A 23,429-nucleotide genomic window follows, 5' to 3' on the forward strand; every position below is an offset into this window, starting at 1 on the left:
ATTTGGCAATAAGCTAACAAGGCAGCTACGGTCCAGATACCGAGGCAACGATGCAACCGCCCATCCTATTCTTCTGTCAATAAGCACTTCAAGGTCATAACTCTCAATAAATGTCAATATTTTCATATCATTCACACCAAACACATCACAAGCATCTTGGCGCAGGGGGAAGCGCGCCGGGCTCATAACCCGGAGGTCCTTGGATCGAAACCAAGAGATGCTAACATTTTGCCCATTTTTGATTTGCTATTTTTCTCCTTTTTGCAAACCTGCTCAGCTACACTACTTCGCAATACCAACTAGTTCTTTTCCTTTTTTTTATCCTAGTGCCCTAGGTAAATATGGCTTGCTTATCCAACCTTTGTGGCGGTCGGCGCCCTTCAAGCAGAGGCAGCAGGCCGGACAACCAACGTCACCTTGTGCCACGGCCGATCCGAATCAGACACTATATGCAGCATCAGTAAGCTTGTCCCGTCAAGATCATACCATTTAACGGACAGGAATTGAGATTAGGACAGAAACACTAGAAAATAAACGTACCCGTGGTCCCAATAGGCTGCCAGCGGAAATCCAAATCGCCATTGAACGGCCGAACGCCCATATTGCCCTTGACTCCAGTGGTGCCCTGCTCCGGCGTGACGAGCTCGAGCTGGAGGGAGTCTTCGCTCGGGTTGCAGCCGTAGGCGACGTCGAAGACGCCGCGGGGGTCGCCGCGCTCCGTCATGAACATCTTGGTGGTGTTGTCCTTGGGCTGGACAGATACAAGATATAGGAAGATCATCAGCACTACAATATCTCAATACTACAAACCGTTATGTGAGTGATCTTACCTCATACTCGCCGTTGATGACGGCGCGGCGGACCGGGTCCAGTGGAAGTGTGATTACGCCGTCAACTAGGGTGAAGGTGTCGGTGGTGTTGCCTGCCGGGCTCACGAAGAGGTGGAAGTCGCCTCCTACGATTTCGAAACCAAATCAGTAAGAGGGTTTGCCCAATTCTATCAAACTAACAGGGCGGGACGAGGCCATGGGCTGTTCTTCAAAGCGGCTGGCTCTGAGGCTCATTGGCCAAAGCCAGGTACGGGCATATCAGGTGGTGCGCGTCTTACCTCCCCAAAGCCAGGTGTTCATAAAATGGCCGTCGGCGGCCGGGAAATCCGGGCTCTGGATCTGGATCGAGAAGCCGCCGGAGATGCTCTTCGAGGGCGCCTCGGCCGGGATCTCGCAGCCGAGAGCGACTCCGGCCGAGAAGACAACTGCCGAGACAACCGAGAAGAACATGTTGTATATATTTGGACTCTTAGAATAAACTTTTGATAGTGGCAAGGGCTTGGAGAAATATGATATCGGAATAGCGATGGATTATTAAGTCAATACACAAGATGCATGTCTCATCCAGCCTCAAGAGAGAAAACAGGTGAGATTTGCTGACCCTTTATACACCAAGGCATCATCGTAGGACTTTCTTATTATTGGCCTACATTCCAAACCAGCATTAGCCTATCTGTCGGTGTTGGGACGTTGGTCTACTGCAATGCGGTTGGGAATACGAGCCCAGCTAAGGCTGCACTATTCGATAGAATGCAACCCCAGGATCCCTGTCAGCCTGCAGCCTGGGGGTTGCAACGCTCCAAGTGAAAGAATGAGGGAGGAGGGGGAGCAGGGGGAGGGGTTGCCGCCTCTGTGTGTGGCGTCCAGTCGCAGGTGTCAACGTTCTATAATTTACCCTGCAGGCTTTCCCCATGCGGTAGGTAATGCCAGCCCCGGCATATGCACGACGAGGCGCTACGGGGAGCCAGGCCTATCAACCACATCTAGTCAGGCGGGTAGGTATCGCAACGCTTACTGCTTACCGTCAGGTGATCGGTCAAGCCGCTTCTTGACAAAAGATCCATCCGAGTCAACGTACAACGAGACGAGATGCTTTTTCAGCTCTCATGCAGAGACGCAACCCATAGAGACGTCATCGCTTCTCGTGTGCTACCGTGCCGAGCCGAGCCGCCGCGGGCCTATTGGTTCGCTCCGGCCTGGCAGAAGCACATATTTCGATAGTCCCGTACGGGGCCTAACCCAAAGCAGGCCAGTGAGCCGAAAGCTCGACGAACACAATACTGAAGACTATCGGTGCCACCCCGATTGCATGTTTTCTTTTTCGGGATCATAATAACTCCTCTTCTAGGGATGTTGTCTATGTGGTTGCCCTATGTGCAAGGTGCATCTAGCTACATGCACCAGATCTATTTCGGGTGCTTTGTTGCCATGTATGTACCTAATATCGCGGCCATGACCGTGGCAGCATAACCAACGAGCAGCAGGCTGCGATGTTTATCCATTGGCGCCTACTCTCTTCCTCACAATTTCGGTCCACCCCCGCCGCCATCGCCGCCTCCGCAGGCACTTTGTACACCCAAGGCGCGAACCCGCTGCGCTCCTCAGGAAACGGCACCGCATCCAACCTCACGGCGCGTGCGACCATAGGACTAACCAGCCCGTTCATCACGCGCAGCGCGTCGAGCAGGGGCCCTCCAGCTCCTCCACTGCGGGTCCAGCCGTCCAGTTCGTCGCGCGCCATGCGCCGATACGCCGCCATGACCCCCTGGCGCTCAGCCTGATACGCCGCGAATGCCTGCCGGAGCTCGGCCGCGCCCGGCTCGCGTTCGTGCCGCAGCAGCGCCGAAAGTTGGTTCACGAGCGACGCCGCCGACTCGATCCCGCCGTTGGCGCCCATGCCCTGGTTCGGCAGGACCTTGTGCGCGGCGTCGCCGACTAGGACCATGCGGCCCCAGTGCCACATCCGCACCACCCCTTCGTCCAGGTTCGCGCCTCCCGCTATGGCCTTGGTCTGCCATAGGTCGCGGAATGTTACGTCTTGCGCGACACGGGTGTCAAGCCACGGCGCGATCGCGTCGTCGGTCGCGTCGATGTCCGTGCTGAACCCCCTGCGTTCGCGGCGGGGCCGGTCCAACTTCAGGTAGCTAATGAAATGCACCTCGCGCTTCGACGTGAAGAGCTGGAGCAGCGCGCCGTCGCGGTAGAACTCTACCTGTCGCTCGGGCTGTAGAAGGTGGTTAGTAGAAGAAGTATCCCGTTGGTGGCGAGGAATGGGCGCTCGGCCGAACACGGCGCGGTAGCCGGCGACGTAGGGATTCTCCGCAAACAGGCCCTCGGGCGCGTCGCGGCGCATGAGGTCCCGGACCTTGCTCCATATGCCGTCGGCGCCGATGATGATGGAGCCCTCTTCGCGCGTGCCGTCGGCGAAGGTGGCGGCGACACCGCCGGCCCGCCGCTCGATGTCGATCAGCTGCTTTCTCGTGCGGATGTGCGCCTCGGGTGCGCGCAGGGTGTCGTAGAGCATCTTGCCCAGAGAGGCGCGGTCGAACATGCGAACCGGGTAGCCATGCCTGCATGCTTTGGTTAATCATACGTTGAAGAATGTCCTTCAGTCACGCTTTTCTACACATTTCGATATCCCCGTGGAAGTGCGATCGATAAGTACTTACGCCAGTTGAATGAATCCGAAGTCACTGTAATCCCGGACGACGTCACCCTCTGGTCCCACGTGTATGATCTTGGTCAGAGAAGACGAGATGGCCTCGGTCTGGTCAATGAGACCGACCTGGTGCAGCAGCCGGAGCCCGTGGGGCCAGAGGAAAAGACCGAAGGCCGTCGGAGGCGGGATGCTGTCGCGCTTCTCGCACAGGACGTAGTCGATGCCGGTTTCTTGAAGGGCGTGGGTGAAGTACATGCCGACGGGCCCGCCGCCGATGACGATGGCCTTGAACTTCTTTTTCTTCTTCTCGTCGTGTCATCTTGGATCTTTGGATTGATCGATCGACGTATGCGTGTTCAGCGGGCGGCGGCGGCGGCGTGGTATGACCGGATAGGTCAACGATTGCATCGAAATCCCATTTTATTCACACGGCCTATGACATGCAGGGACATGGCGGAAAGCTGGCTGGAGTTGAAAACCAACCGTTCCATATTCAATCGAGCCCATCTACACGAATCCCACAGCATGCTAGCTGGAATCTAGGTAAGTAAAAAAATCCCAACAATCCGGTACACGATGTATGTTGAGCTCAGTGATACGCGAATGCGAGTGTGATTTTAGCCGGACGGGTTGTAATTGATGGGATGGCAGTTCTGCGCGTTACTTTAAACAGAAGAAAGATTAGCAGCCACGTCGGTGTACAATCAACGAACTACTACATAAGCTTGCTAGGACTAATCGCTGGCCAATTTGGAATAACCAGGCGGAACATGTTTTGATCTGAACACCATAACGGTGATGATGGCATGGTGTAGAGGGGAGAGACGTGTAAGAGGGATAGTCAGGCCAGAGAGGCTGGCCCAGTTGGGGTTGGGTGCGTACCTACAGCGTGCTTCAATTTCAGCCAGGGACGGTTTCAACACCCAGAATTGAATGAACGCCAAGAAACAATGCCACCTACCCAACTTGGAAGCAAACAGGCGCCTTCGTGTCTGTCCATGATCTTGGAAACCCCGACCGGACTTTGCTCCGTCGCCGTTGGACACGGACGCTTGCTTCTCTGGACGGACGGCGGACATGAGCAGTGTCCATCCCCGAAATGACGTACATGGGGGATGGTGGCACATGCCGTCTGTACCACTCCCTCCCCAACATCCCCCTGTAGATGCGACCGCGAAATCAATCAATTCAATCCCTCATCCCAGACCATTGCCATCTGCCGCACCTGCGCTTGAACTGCCGCTACCGCTGAACCGAACGATCGCAGGCCGCCGCCAGAAATGGTCCCACTACCTGATTCATGCGCCAACCTGGCAAAGCCTCCAAGCCAGGCCAGTCCCTGACACGCGCCCGCCAAGCAGGGCAGCGAAGGCCAAGGCACATCACCCACGAACGCCCATCTCGTCGCCCCAACCCTTGCCCGTCCCCCCGTCTCATCTTTTCCAGGAAAGGAAGGCAGGACGAATCGAAAAAAAGCAGAAACAATGCCTTGGCCCGGCCCAAGGGAAAGGGGAGCCTAACGTTTTGGCAGTTTTGGCCGTTGTTTTCCCGTTTTGGCGGCGTCCTGCCCATCATGGTTCGTTTCTTGGCACGATGATCGTCTCGCTCGTCTCGCGCGCCCTGCCTATTTTATGTAAAACGCCACGGGCGCTCTTTGTTTCAGATCTGCCCGCCCGCCACGTCTGATGTTCGGCCGGGATAAGTATGCATATAATGCACATCAAACCAAGGCCGCATGCGCATGCCTTGCCGCGCATGGCAGGGGATGAAGCCATTTTCGGGGGTGGGTGGCAGGGAACAAAAATAGTGCGAGTGTGCGCATGTACGTACGGATATTGCAGCACAAATTACGCGATGTCGCAAGTCGGGACGTCGCAAGACCACCACCACCTGCAACAAAGAAACAAGAAGACGAAGAAGAAAACTGCCGAATCGAATTCTCCACAGAAAGCTCAAACGGCGCCCAAGTTTTGGTTTGGGATACAATGTCTATCGTCTGTATGATGTGTGTGGGTTAGAGTGAGAAATGGAGGTCGGTAGGCCCCGAACATACCGCATGCCCGAAGTGAATGTATTATGTGGGTGTGCGAGCGTGCCATTCATTCATTCATTCTAGGTCGGTCGGTCGGTCATGACGATCGGACACAGACGTACGCACGCATGCACACGATGGATGTTAAGCAACTGGAATGTTACCTTTCCGTGGAGAGTGCCATTCAGAATGGGCGAAAGGGGGTTCGTTGGTTGATTGCCTGGACTTGTCTGCGCAGATGCCAGGTTGAGAGCCAAGTTCGTTCGACCTGCCCGGGCGGCGCTAAAGCTGCATGCACGCACACGCACAGCAGATGAGCAGATGCAGTGAGATTCCATCTCTCATGCCCTCCTGCATTCTTGCTTGTTTTATGGGGGCCAGGGTCGGCCTTGACATTGACGTCTCGGCGAAAAATAGTGACGGTTGGTGGTCTTGGTTCGCAGAGCAGTAAACCATGGGACTTATCGTTGCACATATCTCTGTGTAGATGTATTCACTCGTGGCAGAAGACAGCAAGGTTGATGATAATGCAGTTAGGAGATTATAATACAATATGAAAACAAATTCTATACGCTATGCAAACCACTTTCTATTTGTCCCATTTTCTTCGTCTCGCTTCGCAAAATGCAATTAAGGGAAAAAACTTGGCAAAGGTTCGTCCATCATCTCTTTTATCGATTTCTCGCTTGATAATCTAAGAAGAAAATGTAAAAAGCGACTTTCCCAATCCTGCTGGTATTTCCCGGGTGTGCGTTACTTGCGTCGGACTAAAATTCGATCTCTCCCCATCTTCTTCCTCGTTCGCTCTATCTTCCCTTCTTTCGTTAAGACTTGACAAAAAAATCCGAAATTGTACAAACACACACACACACACACAAGCAGACAAGATATATGAAAATCAAACACTTGGCGCCCCCTTCTCGTTATCGTGACAGGCAGTGAATCCACCAACACCCCGTTGTACCCAAGCAAAGAGGAAACACTTAGTTGCCCATGCGGAGAGCACGGAGAATGTCACGCTTCTGCTGCTTGTTGTTGCGGTTGGCACCGGGGAAGCCGCCGAAGCCGCCGTTGTTGCCGCCACGGTTGCCACCGAAGTTGCCCTTGTTGTTGCCGTTGTTGTTGTTGTTGGCAGGGGCAGTGGCAGCGGCACCGAGCTCGACGGGGACGGTCTGGGTGGGGAAGGTGCCAGAAGAGACAGGGGCGAGCATGGCCTTGACAGCCTGGTCAGCCTTCTTGGCCTCGGCGGTGCCGGCGTTCTGGTTGGCGGCGACGGCATCGGCGAAGTCCTTCTGGTCAACGGCGAGCTGGGCAGTGACGGCGGCGATGTTGGACTTGGTGGGGATCGTCTTGGCGTTGTTGGTCTGGGCCTGCTTGTTGGCCTGCTTGACGGGGAAGCAGCCACCGAAGGGACCGGCCTGGGCGTTGTTGCGGCAGCGGACAGTGCAGATGTTACCAGTGGAAGCTATTGAGCATGTTAGAAACGTGAGAGCAGACAGAATCAGAATGCAAGTGTTACTTACCACCAGTGCAGTCGAACTTCTGGGGCATGATGACGGTCATCTCAAAGTCCTTGAACTTCTCCTGGGAGAAGCCGTTGGCACCAGGGACGTTGTTCTGGACAGTCAGGTTCTGGGTGATGATACCAGTGTTGCCCTGCTCGATGAGGTCGCAGGCGTAGGGGCCGGCACCGTCGGCGTTGACCTGGTGGAGGGTGACGGTGAGCTTCTCACCGGGGCCAGCCTCCGTCACGGCGCCGGCGGCAATGGCGTTCTCGGTGTTCTCGCCAATGTCGATGTTGCCGATGATCTCGTTGCGGCCGCACTCGTTGACAATGTTGGCCTTGATCTCGGCATCACGGATGATGGTCGAGTCCTGCTGGCAGGGGTTGATGGTTGTGCAGTTACGCGCAATGTTGGGGTCAACACCGAGACCGGTCGAGGCGGGCGAGCCAGCCTTGCCCTGGATCTTGAGCAGCTGGGAGTGGGCTTGGGCAACAGCCACGAGGGCGGCCAAGGAGAGGACTTTGAAGGAAGACATCTTGTCTGTTTGGTTTTGATTGGGGGAAATAAGCGGAAGGAGTGTCCGGCACCGGGGAATAATCGAAAAAAGAGGGACGGAACGGGTTTAGTGAATACAAGGCTAGTAGCAGCGTAAGTATGTAAAAGAAAGAATAGAAGGTAGACGAGGCTAATCCACAGGATTGCACAAGGACAGAAGTGAACTGCTAAGAGATGAAGAGAATCGGCGTGGAGAACGAGAAGGACAAAACTGACGATGGTGGTAAGGCATGACCGGCTATATACGCGTTGCTCGCAAGTTCTCACGAGCTGTCGGGTTTCAGAGTGGGACCACAGTAGTTGCTGGAGGGCTAGTCGAGACAGGATGCCGAGCAACTCTGGCGGGTAGCGGCGTGGAGAACGGCCAGCGTCCAGGGCTGGTCGGGGTTGCTGGTAGCGTGCTCCCAATCAAACACGACCATCTCCAACAGTTCCCGTCGCATGGAGGTGGGTTCGGCCATGGGGCCAGCGGAAAATGAACAGAGCTGCATCCCACGCAGAACCCGAGCGGCAGCCAATGGGGGCTCAAGCTGGCCCGAGGCGGTTCCCACGACACAACACGCCATTGGTGGACGAGGCCCCTGGCAGGCGGCGAGGGTTAGGATTAGCCGACTCCACAAGGAGGCTCAAGTGCCCCCAAGTCCCAGGACGACGAGAAAAGGGACATGGAGGAGGTGTGGTCGGCAGTAGAACAACGAGCGGATCCGATACAAGGAGGTTAACTCAATTGGAAATTTGCACCCTGAGCGCCCCAGCATCATCTCGTCCGAAGTGGACGGGACGGCATGCCTCAACGGCCTGGACAGGGGCGAAGAAGAAAGAAGACCGAAGGCAGGAGGCTCGAGAGGTAGCACCGGTCCTCAATCTGGATCAGGTCGGACCCTGTCTGCCGGGATCTGAGGCAGTAGCCAAGCGAAGGCATGTGGAGCCGAAGATGGTTCTCGACGGTTGCGGCAGGGGCAGGCGGACAGGGCTATATTGGGGATTGGTTAATTCTTAAAATGAAGTCAGTCGGGCCAAGGCTCCAAGCGGCCCAGCACAGCACTCCCAGTGCCTGGCACCCAAGCACCGCAGGCGGGCGCGCGGGCAGGCAGGCAGGCGGGCGTTGGACGGTGTGAAGAGACAGGCCCGTCTAAGGTTTCGAGTTCTGAAGCAGAAGCAGTGCCGAGAAACCACCAGAGCCCAAAGCAGGAATGGCAGAGTAGCATGCCAAGTGGCCGGGGCCGTTCAACGTACGATGTCCAGGCTGTGGCCCAGCTAGCCCGCTTCTGGAAGCCCCATCCCGCCTTTAATTGGAACAACACATCGTGGGTTGGCCGGAGCGTGCATCGCTAGCATCGCTAGCATCGCTCGCTACCAGCCGTAACGAGAGTGGTGTTGTTTGGGGGCCGTATCATAGCAATACACTCCCAGTCTACTCCAGATCGATCATCGATGATCAGTACGCTTGCTCGGGCTTTTGCATGTGTGTTCTATAGATGGAATGGGATGATTGGCGTTCGAATCGGTGGTTGTTGTTTGCTGATCTGCACTTGAGATCTATCTGTCCGTGGCAGTTCTTCTCGTTCTGTTCTGTTTTGCTCTGTTCTGTTCTGTTCTGCCGCGCCGTGCCATGCCTGCCCCGTACAACCTGAGTTGTTTAATGGTTCGAATGAATGAATGAACGGCCGACTTGCGCTGGTTCGGTTCAATCAAACACTTCAAACTCGAGCGTGCCGGAACCAGATCTGCGCCCATTAATGCAACGCCCTAGTCCTAGTTAAGGAAACATTCTGGTTAAGGTAGGTTAGGTTAGGTTAGGAGTCTGCCGTGTCGGGTCAGCCCGCCTGGCCTGTCCGCGTGCCCGCTACGCCCACGCAGAAAAAGAAAGCCAGCTGCCGAGATGGCCTGCCAGGACCAGACGAACAAGAGAAACAACCTTCTGTCGATGGAGATGGATGGCTTGAATTTGGTTTAGGCGGTCTAAGGCGAGCCGGGAATTGGACAGGCAGACATGTCAGAGATTGGACTAAGCAGAATGAAGGGATAGACCCCTGATCGACCCCCTGCACGCGCATCCACCGCATTGGCTCCTTGCGGCGCATCTGTCGCGCCAAGACGTTTCTTGAAATGTGGAATCGTGGAGCCCAAATCCAAACGGGCTAAATCCCCTTGTTTCCCTTTTCCCTCGCTGCGCTCTTTTGAGCAACATCTCCCGGCCCCTGTCGGCGCCTACTAGCCAGAAATCCTACCTTGTGATGAGAAGGGAGCCCCTTCAAACATCCAGGTCTGGGTTCGACCGGTTTACGGCACCACCAACCCTTTTTCTCTTCCCATTCATGCCTACCAACCCAACCCTAGTTCCGATGTTCCTGGGCAACCCCGGACAATCAGCTCGCTTTCGTCCGAATCATTCTTAGTAATTATTGCCGCCCGTTATTCCCTTGGCTGCTGCTGTCGTGTTTCGAGATGTTCGCCGGCGCTTTTGACCTTGGTCATTGTCAGCGCATGAAACAACAGTCTCGCCCCTCGTCTGTTGCTGTAGCCTGCGCCATCGTTCGCAACGGAAATTCGGATGCTTGGCAGCTGGAATCCCGCCAGGCGTCATCCGTCCATACTGGGTCCTGGGTCCGGTTGGGTTCTTCTCGATCCCTCTTTCAGAGACTGGAGTCAAGCTGAAAATTTCCGAGTTTTGACAGCAACCAGGAAAGGAGAAAGACCGAGCCTTGACCGTCATGCCCGTTATAAAGCGGCGCATCTGCCCCCTTCCTCGACGAGGACGCATTCAGTCATGGTTTTCAGCTGCTCCCGGGCTTCTGTCCGCTCCAAAAATGCATAAGGCCATATGCATGCACGCCCTCGTCTCTCATGCAGCTCCTGCATTGAGCGAAGAACACTTCCATCTCTTCCTAAATTCGAGAGTTTGGGTAAGCGTCTGGCGCATAACTTGGATTGGCATCTGGGTGTCATACCTTGGACCACCCAAGTAATGGCATCTGTATGGCTCCCATGGCCGGGAAAAATTCCTCAGCAGCTGTGCGATAGTACAGTCCGACCAGTCTCATCGTTCTGTTGAGCTTGAAATCAGCATCCCGCGTCTTCGAACCATTGGCGAAACCTCGAAAAGAGGTGAACGGCATGACAGTACTGACTTGTCTTTGGGCCACGTGCCATATGGCAATTTGGCGGTGTGATGTTGGATGTTCACGAATCCGGCTTCATGCAAGTAATTACCCCCGAACATGGCGGCGTGCGATCTTCCCCGAGCTTGGCGAAAGCCTCAATCATGAGGTCGCAAAACTGTACCAGAGGCCAATCTGAAGGTAATGTACCGTCGTCGCAATGAACCGCGCCGTCCACATCCTGCAGCTCAACCCATCCACCGGGCTTCAGGTTGCTATGAACGCACAGGATGTTAGTTCCGACTTTGCTGGCAGAAAAGTGCCGATGCGTGGAGGGACGTACTCAAACACCTGCTTCAATAGTGCCACAGGTGACGATAGGATCGGCACCATGTTGCGCAAGTGGACAAAGTCGATATTGTCACCATTCAACCAAGTATCCTCAACATCGTCCACGAGAAACTTCACATTCGGCGGCACCCACACTGGTTGGATTGGGCTCAAGTCCAGTCCTGTGACCTCGGCACTTGGATATAAATCGCCCACTGTGCAAAAGAACAGTTCTTGTCAGTGTCGGAACTCTGGGTGTCGTGCAGACTTGCAGACGTGTTCGTCGCAAGGACCGGTGCTTCACGTAGCCGCTTACCTTCGATGGCCCAGATCCCGGTTCCGGTCCCTAGATCGATGATCTTTTGCGGATTATCGTCGATTGGCGCATAGAACAGTTTGCCGTTTGTTACTTCCATCATCATAGCATGCAACATATCTTCCCGGTTTTGTTCGGTTTCGTCGTTTGGTATGGGGTACCGTCCATGTCGATACTATCCAGTAAAGAAATAGGTCAGAGCCGCGCTCCCTAGAATCGTTTTTGCCTGATCTGTTATTACGTGCCTTGTGATAGCGTCGGCCATTGCGGTAACTGTGGCCGTAAACACTCGATCCGACGGAGGTAGTGTCGTCAAGCGACTCCGCATCAAAATCGCTCGGCTCGAAGTCGTCCGGCTCAAATTCGTCGTCTTCAATCGTGCTAGGTGAGCCCGGTGCTATGGACGACTGGGAAGTATCTGATGGTTCGGACCATGATGCGTTCGTTGGCAACGAGACCGTTGAGTGGTTCGAGCTTTCATCTACACCCGTGCACGCCATTTGGCTCCGTTAGACATTGCATAGGCTCGGTCTCGCGGGAAAAGGAGCAAACAAATTGGTCAATCGAGCGACTCGCTTGCGCAGCTTGGGGGGTTTGAAATGGGTCCCGGGCAGATAGGCCAGTAATGTGGCGTCGCGGGGCGAATCAATCAAGAGACAAACTTTGCCCCTTGAAGTTCGTTCATTTCAGCACCGTTGGATGGCGCTTGCTATTTAAACATACATACCTTTGCCGTCTCCCATGGCGAGAAAGAGAGCCGCAGCTACCGTCCGGACTTGCGCAACGAAAGCAGAGGAGGGTGATGCGACAGACGCGATGGGTTGTCCTTGGACTGGCAGGCTGTTCTCCTGTGCGACAGCTTCAAGCTTCACGGTGAGAGGAAGAGAAGCAGCTGGGCTAGCCATGGCATGGTTCATATGTAAGTAGGATGTAGGTAATACGTAGTACGTACTAGTGGTGAATGGGGGTAGTTGTCTGCCGTCCCCGCGATCGAATCGACTGGACCGGCAAGCTAGTTGGAGCTACGGCATCCACCTTCGCCGCCTAGGACACGGGGGAGGGAAAAGCAAAAGGGGAGGGAGACGGCCGAGCTAAAAACAATCTTGGGTGGCAGGTAGGTTAGATGAGTTGACTTACATATTCAGCTGCTTCCAATAGAGAAACCTAATTGCTCAGGCCTCGCTGAATCGGTCGTGGACCAAGAGCAGCTGCTGCCAACGCAAAAACGAAGCAAGGAATGAGACAAGCCCCGTCCGTCGTGCAACTCGTGGGAGCAATCACAGGCTCGACCGCAGGCATTGTCACCATGCACGACCGCTGCATAAGCTGCCACTATCCAGCTTCAGGCCTCGGTAGTGAGTAACACGATGGAGGCTCGGGACAGTGCCCTGGACAGAGCCCTGGAGTATGGGGGTGACTTTCCACACGCGCTGGCTACTGTAGATCGTGACCCGTGCAGGGTAGGTGGCAGGCATTGGAACCGGCCAACGGCTTATTGCATGGCGGATATGCCGAGACGCGTGGCTACACCAATAGCAAGCCATATCAGCTGCCTGCCTAGGAGGGATCGGATAGTGTCTGTTAGGCGCCCCCAAAAACAAAGTTGAAGCTTCTTATCGCTCGTCAGATATCGTGAAAATGGCCGGCGACGAGAATGACATGTCAGCTTCAATAGTGTACCGGTCCATGGTCCGCCCCAAAGTCGGGCGGCAAGCCGTTGAAGAAAATGCAGCGGCATATGCGGGTCTAAGACGGCCAGACACTGTTGAGGGACGATTCTGCCAATAGGGTTTCATTCAGCAGATACGTGGCAATGTGTTGTCTCTGAAAAAGCAGTCGTCTCAGGTCGCCAGGTCAAGCTGAGGTTTGGTTGTGGTAGATAGGTTGGTGAGATGTGAGATAAAGTATAAGCGACAGGTACTACACTCGGTTGTACTCCATGTTGCCGCAATTATACAACATCAAGGCAATGCAATAGCGAAATACCAGGAGACGGGAGTCGGGGAGGATGAGGTAGAGAGCGGGAGATTGTGGAGGTGGAGTGGGAAGGCGACAATGTTTCCATTTACCAGGCCAGACTGCCAGCACCGGACTCTGACGCTCTCCAACCAACCGATTGGGATGATGGCGGGGTGCGTGAGTGCGGGGGTGCCTGGTCCAGCACCCAGCAGCTGGCCAGTAGCAGCCGGCAGAGTAGGTGCCAGTCAGTCCTGCGCTGGCACTAAAAGGCAAGTGCAGTTCTAATTGAACAATCCCACCACGCCACGCACGACACCAGCGCACTCACTTATGCACGCATCCCTCCCAATCCTTTCCATCGGGATCAATTACCGGTCAGTGAACACGCAAGGTTAGGTAGCCTGACAAGATCTACATGTCAAGCCAATTGATATAATGTATAACAGCAGCATTATGCATACCCTTCCGATATTCAAGTTAATTACTATCGCCACCATTGGAGTAGATGGGCATGTGTTATGCATGTACACATCTATCTGATTAGTCGCTGCCTTGGTGTTGCTTCTATTACTTGTCCGTGTGAGGTGTCGGTCTGGCTGGTGTGCGGTCGGCCTCGAGTGCTAAGAATACGCTACCTACATGCCGACCTAAACTTGCATCCAATCCATGATGTAGGCCATCTTAGCTCCCAAAGTTCCCATTAGACTCTTTCCGCCCTGTTGGCCAGGCCAGCAATTGGTGGTGGTGGTGCTGCTGCTGCTTCCCCTTCCCTACCACTTCACTTCTATCAATTGATTGCTTGCCCATACATAGCCTGATCTCCCTTGACGCCGGACTTTTGGGGATAGCATCCGAGGGGTGGATATTCATTCAACTGATCCTCCGGAAAGCCCAAAATCCCTCCGTTTCCTGCTGGATTGGATATACCCCGCCCTCACCTCATACAAAGTTCCTTGGGATATATTCCACTTGACAGGTATCGACCAAACTGGATGCCAGCACAAGTCCACACCACCCACCAGGCTTCACACCTCGGTGTTTACTCAAACCACCCAGACTCACTCGCCGTCAGCCACTGCCTGCCACACACCGAACGCCCACACCTTGACAGTCGAGGATGCCGGTTGCTGTCACCCATTCTACAAGCTTTCGCGGACGCCGGTCGGTGTAACGGAAATGCGTGATCCTCAGTGACCATACACCCTCACCCTCACACTCCTTGTATGCCTACGGTGCCCTCTCTCTCTCCGCCTTTGGTCATCGCACGTTCTCTTGAGTCAACTCGTCAACCGGTGACTGGATCCGGTGTCAAACACCATACCCGGTGGTTATTTGTTTTCTGCGACTTGCTCTTGCTACTGCTTTTGAATCCCCCCGCCTGGACAAGCATTTCTTCGTTTGCATTCAATATCATATCGTACCTACTTCACCCTTTCGACGATCCCATGTACATAGAACCTTCACTGGCTTGGTTTCACTTTAACACAACCTCAGACCTGCATCTACGCACTCCGGTTCGTTACCGACAGTCTGGAACTGCTGCACCCATCAGTTCCGTCAACTCATTTTTTGCGTCCCTGGCACCGCCGCCCTGGCTCTTTCCATCGTCGTGACGACTTAAACAGCACATCCACACATACCCAACGGGTCATGGTTATTCTTACAGCGGCTTCTCAGCCGGCACAGCATGGCCTACTGAAGTCCGTCGTGCTCCCCTGCCTTCTCGCCCTGCTCGTCGTCATTATCGTCCAACAGTTCCGCTCATGGTACCGGTTGCGACATATCCCCGGTCCCTTTTGGGCATCCGTCTCCTCGTTTTGGATGGTCCAGAAGGCCCTGACCGGCAAGCTCCATGAACACCTCAGAGACATCTCCGAGGAATACGGTTCGCTTAGATCCCTGCCCCCTCAACGTCTCGCTGCCTCTCGGCCGATGGGCTTGCCCGTGGGACAAGACCAAAACTGACCCTGACACAGGCCCACTCGTCCGTATTGGACCCAACGAGGTACTGTCAACGGATCCCGATGTCCTCCGCATGATGTCCGCTGTCCGCTCTTCTTATACCAAAGGAGATTTCTACGAAACCGGTCGCATCTGTCACGGCGAGGATAACGTTGTCTCGCAGCGCAATGAAGCTGAGCACAAAGCTCTGCGGGCTAAGATGGCCTCCGCTGTAAGTTGGTATCCGAACCGTGGACCCGGTATGTGCAGTGTGCTGATTCGACCCGCGCTGCCTCCTAGTTCGGAGGCAGAGAGAATGAAGGCTTCGGCTTTGGCGCGGGCATTGACCGACAGGTTACCCTGTTCATGAACCTGATCAATGATAGGTACTGCTCTACGGCAACCGAGTACCGTCCATTGCAATTCTTCGAGAAAGTGTCTTTCTTCACACTTGACGTGATTGGCGATATCTCGTTCGGAGAACCCTTCGGCTACCTAAGCCAGGACCAAGATCTCTATCGATACCACGAGATCCACGACTCGTCGTTACCCGCCATGAACATTATGTCGACCATGCCTTGGTTGGCGAAATATGCCCAAGCCTGGCCCTTCAGCAAGTTTATGCCCAACGAACACGATCAGATTGGGTTTGGCCGTCTTATGGGGTAAGAAACGGCACACAATCAATGTTGGCATGCAGGGACTAGTACGCTGACAGTCATATGGCAGATTTGCCAAGTCATTCGTCGATCGGCGACTACAGCCTGGCGCCAAGCCACAAAAGGACATGATGCAGGCATTTATCAACAGCGGCATGACCCGTGCCGAGCTGATACAGCAGGTGTTCGTCCAGACGTAAGCGTTCTAGACCCCCCACAACGAAAGTTTGAATTGTCGACTGATTTCAATTCCCAGTATTGCGGGCTCCATGACCACCGCAACTGCCATCAGCATGACCATGCTCTGCCTGATTACGACACCTGCAGCTTACATGGCGCTACGGCGCGAGATCGATGATGCTGCCGACCTTGGCAAGCTGAGCTCGCCGATAAGCGACTCCGAAGCGAAGCGGCTGCCTTACCTCCAAGCCGTGATTCGGGAAGGATTGCGCATGTACCCGCCTACCACGGGCTTGGGATCCAAGCAAGTCCCCAAAGGTGGCGACATCGTCAACGGCTGCCCGGTGCCCGAGGGAACCCAGATCGGGACCAACTACTTCGGCCTCATGCGATCCAAGGAGCTGTGGGGCTACGACGCCAACGTCTTCAGGCCTGAGAGGTGGTTGGAGGCCAGTGAAGAGAAGTACCGATTCATGGCGAGCCTGGTAGAGCTCGAGTTTGGGTTTGGCAAGTACCAATGCCTTGGTAAGCCCATCGCGATGATGGAGCTCAACAAGGTCTTCGTCGAGGTACGTCTTTCCCGCTCTGCGCGCGCAACCTCACCGACTTGCTGACAATCTTTCGAACAGCTACTACGACGTTTCGACTTCACCATCGTGAACCCTCAGACGCCAATCCGAGCATGGAGCGCGGTGTTCTGGGTAGCTAGCGACTTCTGGCTACGCATCTCGCGGCGCGCAGACCGCCAAGTCTACTACGAGAAGGAATGCACATTTTGCTGTGGATGATGATTGACCATCTCGTCGCGGGAGTTGGAGTTGGTGTCATGGTGAGGATGATGATTTGTTCATACATATACCCATTTTGAGTTTCTCGTACGTAGCGTCTCGATTTACACACTTTTATGCATCTTTCTTGATCCTCGCCGGCGATGATCTGAGGAACCGCCGCCAAGTGTACCTACCAAAAGCTGCCCAGTGCATCCATCAACCACCAACGCCGGACAAAGTGCGATCGGAACAGACATGCGAAAGCTCAATGGGATGCAAATAGCTATTTAAACGGCCGTATCCGATTTGTTTCTATGTCGCGCGGTATTTGGCCGTCCTTTTTAGTATTCAGATTAAAAAGCAAAAAGGGACGGGTACAAAAAGAAATCAAAAACATACAACACCGAGGATTCCCAGGTCGTCACCGACCCTAGTACTAATTCGGCTCTCTGCTGCTTATATATGGGAGAGCGGACGGGATCCCTAGTATTCAGCAGGATATGGTCGTATGTACCAGAAATAAGCTATACGGTAGTATATGTAGGATACGCTATTATCCAGCGAACTACCCACATCGAAGAAGGGCGGGCGAATCCATCAGTGCCAATGTGCAGCCATGTCGAACTGAGATGAAAAGCTTCGTCCATCTATCTCCCTACATCAAAAAGAACTTGAAGATTGTCACCCAGCAGGAGGTATCGGGGCCGTCATTTATTTGACTCGCTTTGTTGACTTCCCAATTGACTCGTCTTGACTCGATGTGCCGCCCTTACCGTGATGACTGGGCCATCGCACCGGCAATTGGCAGTGATGTGCTGGAAGCTCTGAATGTATGCGGGCGCGTGGGTTTTGTTTTGGCCTCCACCACCACCAACGCACCCGCCCGGAGCCCGTGTGAGCGAGAGCGCGCGCGTGCCAGCACCGTGACTGACTGATCGCCATGGAAAGCAAAGACTCTCTCTCTCTCTCTTTCTCTCCTGCATACTTAGCTATCTAATAAGCTTGCCAGCAGTCATTCCGTGATCCGCCGCCCGGCAGATGAGTTAGTCGGACCCAGCAGGTATGCGCCAATGATGGATGGCTGTGAAATTCCATTGATTGAACAGATGTCGTGCTTGCATTTGATTTGCTGCTCCTGCTCCCTTTTTAATTCATTGCTTTCGTAACTTGTTTTCGGGACTCAACCAAAGTAAGTACCCAGCAAAGCAACAAAACACGGCGACAACCACAGCACATCAACACCTACTACTACTACTACGGCAGCAGCAGCACGACTGTTTGCCCACAAACCCCTCGCCCACGACATGGGCATAATAAGTATCCTGAACCAAACCCAGCAGCAGAGCATCCCGCCGCCCTCTTTAGCAACGGGAGGAGGCATAATACGGGAAACGGTGACGACCAAAAGAGACATCGCTGCTGCTGATGACCCCGGGCCGAGGAGGGAGTGGTTCGATAGCATGGCGACCAGCTACTGGAACGCTCTCGCGTCCATCCTGATTGTCGTCTTCATCGGGGGATCCATCATCGCCCTGAGGTTACTCTTTACATGGCATCGCGAGGAGCAGGAAGTGAGGCGGCGGCAGGCACGACGGCGGGCGCGGAGTCGGCGGCGTACGGCGAGGAGGCGGTGAGGGACAGGTAGGATTTGGTGAATGCCTACGCACGCACTATGGGAACCCATTGACTACTTATTCTTCTGTTGGTATCATTGTTGAAGTGTAAGTCGTACAAGCCCCCGCGTCAATAGTCTTCCTGCCCAATACCCCACGACATGCCCATCCCGCTGTAGACATTGCCGCCCTCCGGGAAGCCCATCCACGGGTTGAAGACGAAACCGTCGTCGGTGATATCGGACCCGCTTCCCTGGCTCATTCCTGAATCGAAGTTATTGATACTGTTGTCGATGGCCAAGAAGTCGGTCGGATCTGACCCGAAATCGCCCAGGAGTTGTTGTTGCGGCGGCGGCGGCGGTGGTGGTGGAGGATCCGGCGCCGAGGTCGCCGTCACGATCGGTATCTCGAGGGTATCATTGGCAGCAGCAATGTAGGAAGGTTGACTTGCTTCTGCGGCGGCGTCGTCGGTGATTAAGGTGGTGGTAATCTGGCCAAGCGGACTACCAGGATGGGACACGGCGATCTCGTCGCTGTCGTCCACGAAGTCGGACTGTAGCAGCAGGCTCTGCACCGACAGCTTCTGCCGCGACTTGGCGAACTCGGACAGCCGGGACGTCGGCTGCGGCTCTGGCGGGTCAGGTTCATTGAGGGCTTCTTTATGTTGCAGGGCCAGGCGTGCCGAGTAGCTGTTGATTATGCGTTCTAACTTGAGCCGCTTTTTACTAGGCGTTAGCTACTCGTCGTACTCTTGGTTCTCTTCGGGTCATACCAATTGAAGAGCAATGGGGAATCGGGAGTGAGGAAACACAAAGCGAGATGCATCACATACCAATGTTTGCACCGACGCCAATGACGCAAAGTGGTGCTTGACCATATCCAGACAAAGCCGCGCCTTCGCAAGCGCAGCCTCCAGGAGCCCATCGTCGGGCGGCGACGCATTGGCGCAGCAGAACAGGACGATGCGCACGCTCTCGAAAGCGCAGACAGCGACGTCGCGTTCGATCAGCATTGGCTGCGGCACTGCGCCTTCGGTGGTCATGGCATGCTCCAGGTTCCAGAAATCCGCGACGATCTGCAATATACCCTCAGCGTGTTCACGGCAGCTCCGCTGCATCGCGCCGCGCTTCACCGGATGCACGCCCGGGACGGCCGACGACGGCGCCGCCTCGGTATACCCTGGCGGCATGTACACGCGGTACAGATCGCAATAGCACTGGTGCCACGAGGCGTGGACCATTACGAACTGGGCCTTGTTGCTGCACTTCCGGAGGTTCGCGGCCGAGTACTGCTCCTCGGGCCGTAAGCCGGCGCGCAGTGCGTCTAGCTGCTTTTCGAAGGTCCGGACGGAGCGGGCTGTGTCGGCGGCGGTGACTTCCTCCAGGGCGACGCGTCGGATATGCCTGGGATTATCAGGGTTGGTCAGTCTGATGAATCTACATGGATCCGATTCCCCTGGAACTTAAAAGAGGGGAGCACTCACCTCATAACCTCTCTCCGTGTCGATACCAGCCGCAAGAAAGCGCCGCGCAACCCGATGCCCTCCGGATTATCCGCCGTTGATGCCGCTGAGCTTTGCTGTTCGAGCAGCCCTGTCCTACTCGACCGGCCGGCCAGAAACGCATCATCGTCGCCAGGGAGCTGGAGGTGTACGACCTCCCGGGGACACAGCTCGAACTCACGCAAACCCACAGAGAAGAAATCGTCCAGTATGAACAGGGACCAAAACAACCGCCGACGTGCCTCCTGCGCCAAGGGGACCAGCTCCGCGTCGGAGCGCTCATAGTTGAGCCTCAGCGCGAACGCCGCGCGCGCAGCTAGGGAAGCCAGCATGAAGGCGGCGGGGAAGTCGCCGCTCTCGATCCGGTACCGGATTACCAGCAGGAGCGCTTGCAGGCGGAATACGGAGGGGCGACATATTGCGGTGGGGCTCATGAGCAATCGCTCGGCTTGCTGGGCCCAGAGATCGTGGCAGTAGGAGGCGCGCTGTAGGAGCAGTGACGTGATGGCGCAGATGGCCAGCTTCAGTGGGGCGTCGATGGTCTCATCTTGGCACCGCTGCAGTACGGTCGACTTGTGAAGGAACGCGTACGATGGGAGCGGGTGCAGGTGCGCGAAGTAGTCCTCGACGAGTTCGTTCAGGGTGGTTGGATCCAGCGACGCTGCCGTTAACGAAGAGGAGGCACTGGCGGGTTCCAGGATGTCGCCGCCCCTCGATGCGCTATTTTCTCGGTACTGCTATGTCGTTGGGCTGCTGCCGCGGGAGACAGCGAAACAGTCCGGCTGAGGCGGCTGCTGTCGGGTGAGTCGGAAGGGGTTGTGGTAGCAGTTGTCTGCTGTCGCCTCTTGGATGCGGAGGATACAGGATACGTACAGACGAGACCCTTTCTGATGCAGTTGGAGCACTCCGGACTCTCTCCCAAGCATCGAGTCTTGCGAGTGCGACAGTGCACGCAAGCCTTGGTTCGACGCCGTCGCCCGGGGAAGCTGCAGCCCCGTTGCTGCTCCGTTCTGGGCTGGAGAGAGGGCTGCGGCGCTATGGACGACGGTCTGACTAAATGAACAGTCGAACCCCAACCTTTGACAGTTATTGCAGGACGCCGGCTGTCCGTCGCACCGCACTTTTCGGATTCGGCATTGTAGGCATGTTTGACGCTTGGTTGAAAGGTTGGAGATGGACGCAGGGGAAGAGGTTGCAGTTCCGGAAGTTCCTCCCGGTCGCAGCGGTCGGAGAAGCAGATTTGTTTCCATTGGTTCCAGCGGGACGGTCCTGTTTACTGATCTGGGAGTTGCAGACCCCGGAATCGCGGATCGGACAAGTCTAGACTATTGCTGCTTGCCGTAGGGCTGGCTGTAGGGCTGATGGGTCTGATGTTGATAAAAAGACGTTGAGATACGAAACAACTTCAAGTTTGGAAGCTGCCCAGTAGTCAAGTTCTCATACCGGCAATCGTCGAACCATGACGCTCTCTCGCCTATCGACCACGCCGAAAATAGCCTTGATGATGGTGGCATTGGACCCTTTTCCATGCAGGCATAGCCAAGCCCGCGAGCACAGCCTAGAGTTCTTACTGTATCGGTAACGGGCGGTGCGGGGTGGTACGTGGCCGGGATACCTCAAGGGGCAATCGAAGCTGAAGATCGACGTTTGACCAGACCGCCAGAGAGGCTGCTTACGTACAAGGATATTAGACAAGATCCAGTAACGCCGTCCTTCGAAGAAAGAAGTAGGCTTCGGAGATTTTCTCTGCCAGAAGTGTGCCGGTCGATCGATTGCGGCAACACTACTGCATTGGGGAAACACTCGGGCATCCCAGCCCTGCAAAGGTGGGGTGGGCACCGCCAGGGGTCAACTGTCCTTCTGAACTGTCAGTCAGCGTGATGACATAACCACGACCCGAATTAAAGTACCTTGAAGGAGGTCAAATAGGCCAATGATAGTAGATATCCGTGTCAACTCCCGCAGAAGGATCATCGCATGCCATGCGACGCAGAGCTTACCTGGGTAAGGCACTATCTTGGCCGTTCATCGTCACTGGCTTGTGCTGCCGTAAGCAGAAATGATGGGCTGACTCGCTTCGCCGCATAGCCGCATCTCCGGTACCCAATGGCACGGGTGGCCAAAACTAGGCCGCGAGTTTGACGTATTTGCTATAGATATGCTATATATAGTAATAACCTATCCGAAAATTGTACGGCTGCAGCAACCCTGGTACATATGTCGAGGAGCAAAAGAATAGTTTGTGAAGGTTCCTGATATTTAGGAATATATGTGAAGGAACCTCGTATCTTATGTATGAGTTCATACAAACTCGCCACAATGGATAAGCAGCTATTCACATCCTGTGCCGTCTATAGCCTGACGCTCGGATTTGCTGGGGTTTACCTCTTCGCTTACGACATGGGTATGGTAGGCGGCGTCCTGGCCTTTGTGTCCTGCCGGCGGGACTTTGGTCAATAACGGGACAGAAAGGAAAGTGACGATCAACTCCCAGTGCAACGAATGTTTTGAACGCTGGAGGCGAGTCTCCAAGGTCCTTTGGTATGTTACTTGTAATGCATACTTAATAAGGGTACCATATTCAGGGGCTACTACTCAGGGGTAACCACGCAGGAATACGTTTTTCAGCCCAATATGGCATATAATATGACTAGAGGGTCTCATGTAATATCTAAATCATTAAGGAGGATATGCGAAACTTTATAGATGTCCCATCATGCTCTGGTTTTACGTTACCCCTCGAGGGTAATGCACGTAGGGGGAAAGTCGTGAGATAATAGCAAATGTACTCAAAACTTCAAGAACTATATAGTAACACACGTGCCTCTCACGAGTAAGCAATGCCTGAAGGCATGAAAAATAGCCCCATTTTCGGGGGCGCCTTTGACTTCTCCTCGTTCAGATCTGGACATCTTCAGTAAACAACCGACCTAGCCCAAATGCGTCCAGTTACTTGCCCGGCACCTTTGTCTCCCACAACACAAAGCCTCGAGTCGATGGCACGACTCCTTTCCTTACCTGCCACACCACTATGGAGGCATACTTGTTTTGCTGTTTCCTTTTTACTACCTCGCATCTTGCGCAAGTTCCATAGGCTCTTCGTAAGCAACGGAAAGACTGATCTTACTTTCACGTACGGCTATACCAGATCCCCAGCTAGCCAACAACACCGATCTCACCCGAGTATACAAGATATATCACTCCAGGTTGAATCTTCATCCACGCCAGTAGTAGTTCAAACACATAATTTCGTACGCACCCAGCTCTTCTTTCCCCATTATCAAAAGAGGAAGAAGAAGAGTTTCTAACTAACTGAGAAACGAAGAATAGAAACCATGTCCGAGTTCAACATTGCCATCCTCATCATCGTCGGCCTGACCATTACCATGATCGGGTACGGAGTATGGTGGCACAAACGGAACGTCCAGTCCAAGCTGCACAACACCGTCTAAGCCACGACAGGCAGCTCTACATGACC

The 23,429-nt window shown here is 54.7% G+C and overlaps 7 protein-coding genes across 7 annotated transcripts; 2 read left to right on the forward strand and 5 right to left on the reverse strand.

The window, feature by feature from the left end:
* Window positions 1–380: 380 nt before the first annotated feature.
* On the reverse strand, window positions 381–1,280 carry PG997_010339 (carbohydrate-binding WSC domain-containing protein; the record flags this gene model as incomplete). Its single annotated transcript, XM_066814654.1, has 4 exons — window positions 381–445; window positions 541–751; window positions 831–955; window positions 1,109–1,280. 4 exons carry the CDS (start codon window positions 1,278–1,280, stop codon window positions 381–383), a joined length of 573 nt encoding a protein of 190 aa, XP_066666616.1.
* Window positions 1,281–2,268: 988 nt separating this feature from the next.
* Window positions 2,269–3,941, reverse strand: PG997_010340 (uncharacterized protein; the record flags this gene model as incomplete). Its single annotated transcript, XM_066814655.1, has 3 exons — window positions 2,269–3,400; window positions 3,500–3,795; window positions 3,918–3,941. 3 exons carry the CDS (start codon window positions 3,939–3,941, stop codon window positions 2,269–2,271), a joined length of 1,452 nt encoding a protein of 483 aa, XP_066666617.1.
* A 2,563-nt stretch (window positions 3,942–6,504) lies between these two features.
* PG997_010341 (uncharacterized protein) lies at window positions 6,505–7,561 on the reverse strand (the record flags this gene model as incomplete). Its single annotated transcript, XM_066814656.1, has 2 exons — window positions 6,505–6,986; window positions 7,045–7,561. The coding sequence occupies 2 exons, from the start codon at window positions 7,559–7,561 to the stop codon at window positions 6,505–6,507; spliced, it is 999 nt and encodes a 332-aa protein (XP_066666618.1).
* Window positions 7,562–10,764: 3,203 nt separating this feature from the next.
* On the reverse strand, window positions 10,765–12,233 carry PG997_010342 (uncharacterized protein; the record flags this gene model as incomplete). Its single annotated transcript, XM_066814657.1, has 5 exons — window positions 10,765–10,957; window positions 11,026–11,227; window positions 11,329–11,421; window positions 11,570–11,746; window positions 12,056–12,233. The coding sequence occupies 5 exons, from the start codon at window positions 12,231–12,233 to the stop codon at window positions 10,765–10,767; spliced, it is 843 nt and encodes a 280-aa protein (XP_066666619.1).
* A 2,704-nt stretch (window positions 12,234–14,937) lies between these two features.
* Window positions 14,938–16,855, forward strand: PG997_010343 (cytochrome P450; the record flags this gene model as incomplete). Its single annotated transcript, XM_066814658.1, has 6 exons — window positions 14,938–15,172; window positions 15,264–15,460; window positions 15,529–15,893; window positions 15,958–16,083; window positions 16,144–16,636; window positions 16,697–16,855. 6 exons carry the CDS (start codon window positions 14,938–14,940, stop codon window positions 16,853–16,855), a joined length of 1,575 nt encoding a protein of 524 aa, XP_066666620.1.
* Window positions 16,856–18,141: 1,286 nt separating this feature from the next.
* PG997_010344 (uncharacterized protein) lies at window positions 18,142–18,471 on the forward strand (the record flags this gene model as incomplete). The annotated part of the gene is made up of 1 exon (XM_066814659.1): window positions 18,142–18,471. One exon carries the CDS (start codon window positions 18,142–18,144, stop codon window positions 18,469–18,471), a length of 330 nt encoding a protein of 109 aa, XP_066666621.1.
* A 109-nt stretch (window positions 18,472–18,580) lies between these two features.
* On the reverse strand, window positions 18,581–20,877 carry PG997_010345 (uncharacterized protein; the record flags this gene model as incomplete). Its single annotated transcript, XM_066814660.1, has 4 exons — window positions 18,581–19,168; window positions 19,283–19,853; window positions 19,934–20,662; window positions 20,825–20,877. 4 exons carry the CDS (start codon window positions 20,875–20,877, stop codon window positions 18,581–18,583), a joined length of 1,941 nt encoding a protein of 646 aa, XP_066666622.1.
* Window positions 20,878–23,429: the final 2,552 nt, after the last annotated feature.

Source organism: Apiospora hydei (assembly GCF_038363865.1).
Source record: "Apiospora hydei strain CBS 114990 chromosome Unknown utg000007l_segment0_segment0, whole genome shotgun sequence".
NCBI lineage: Eukaryota > Fungi > Ascomycota > Sordariomycetes > Amphisphaeriales > Apiosporaceae > Apiospora > Apiospora hydei.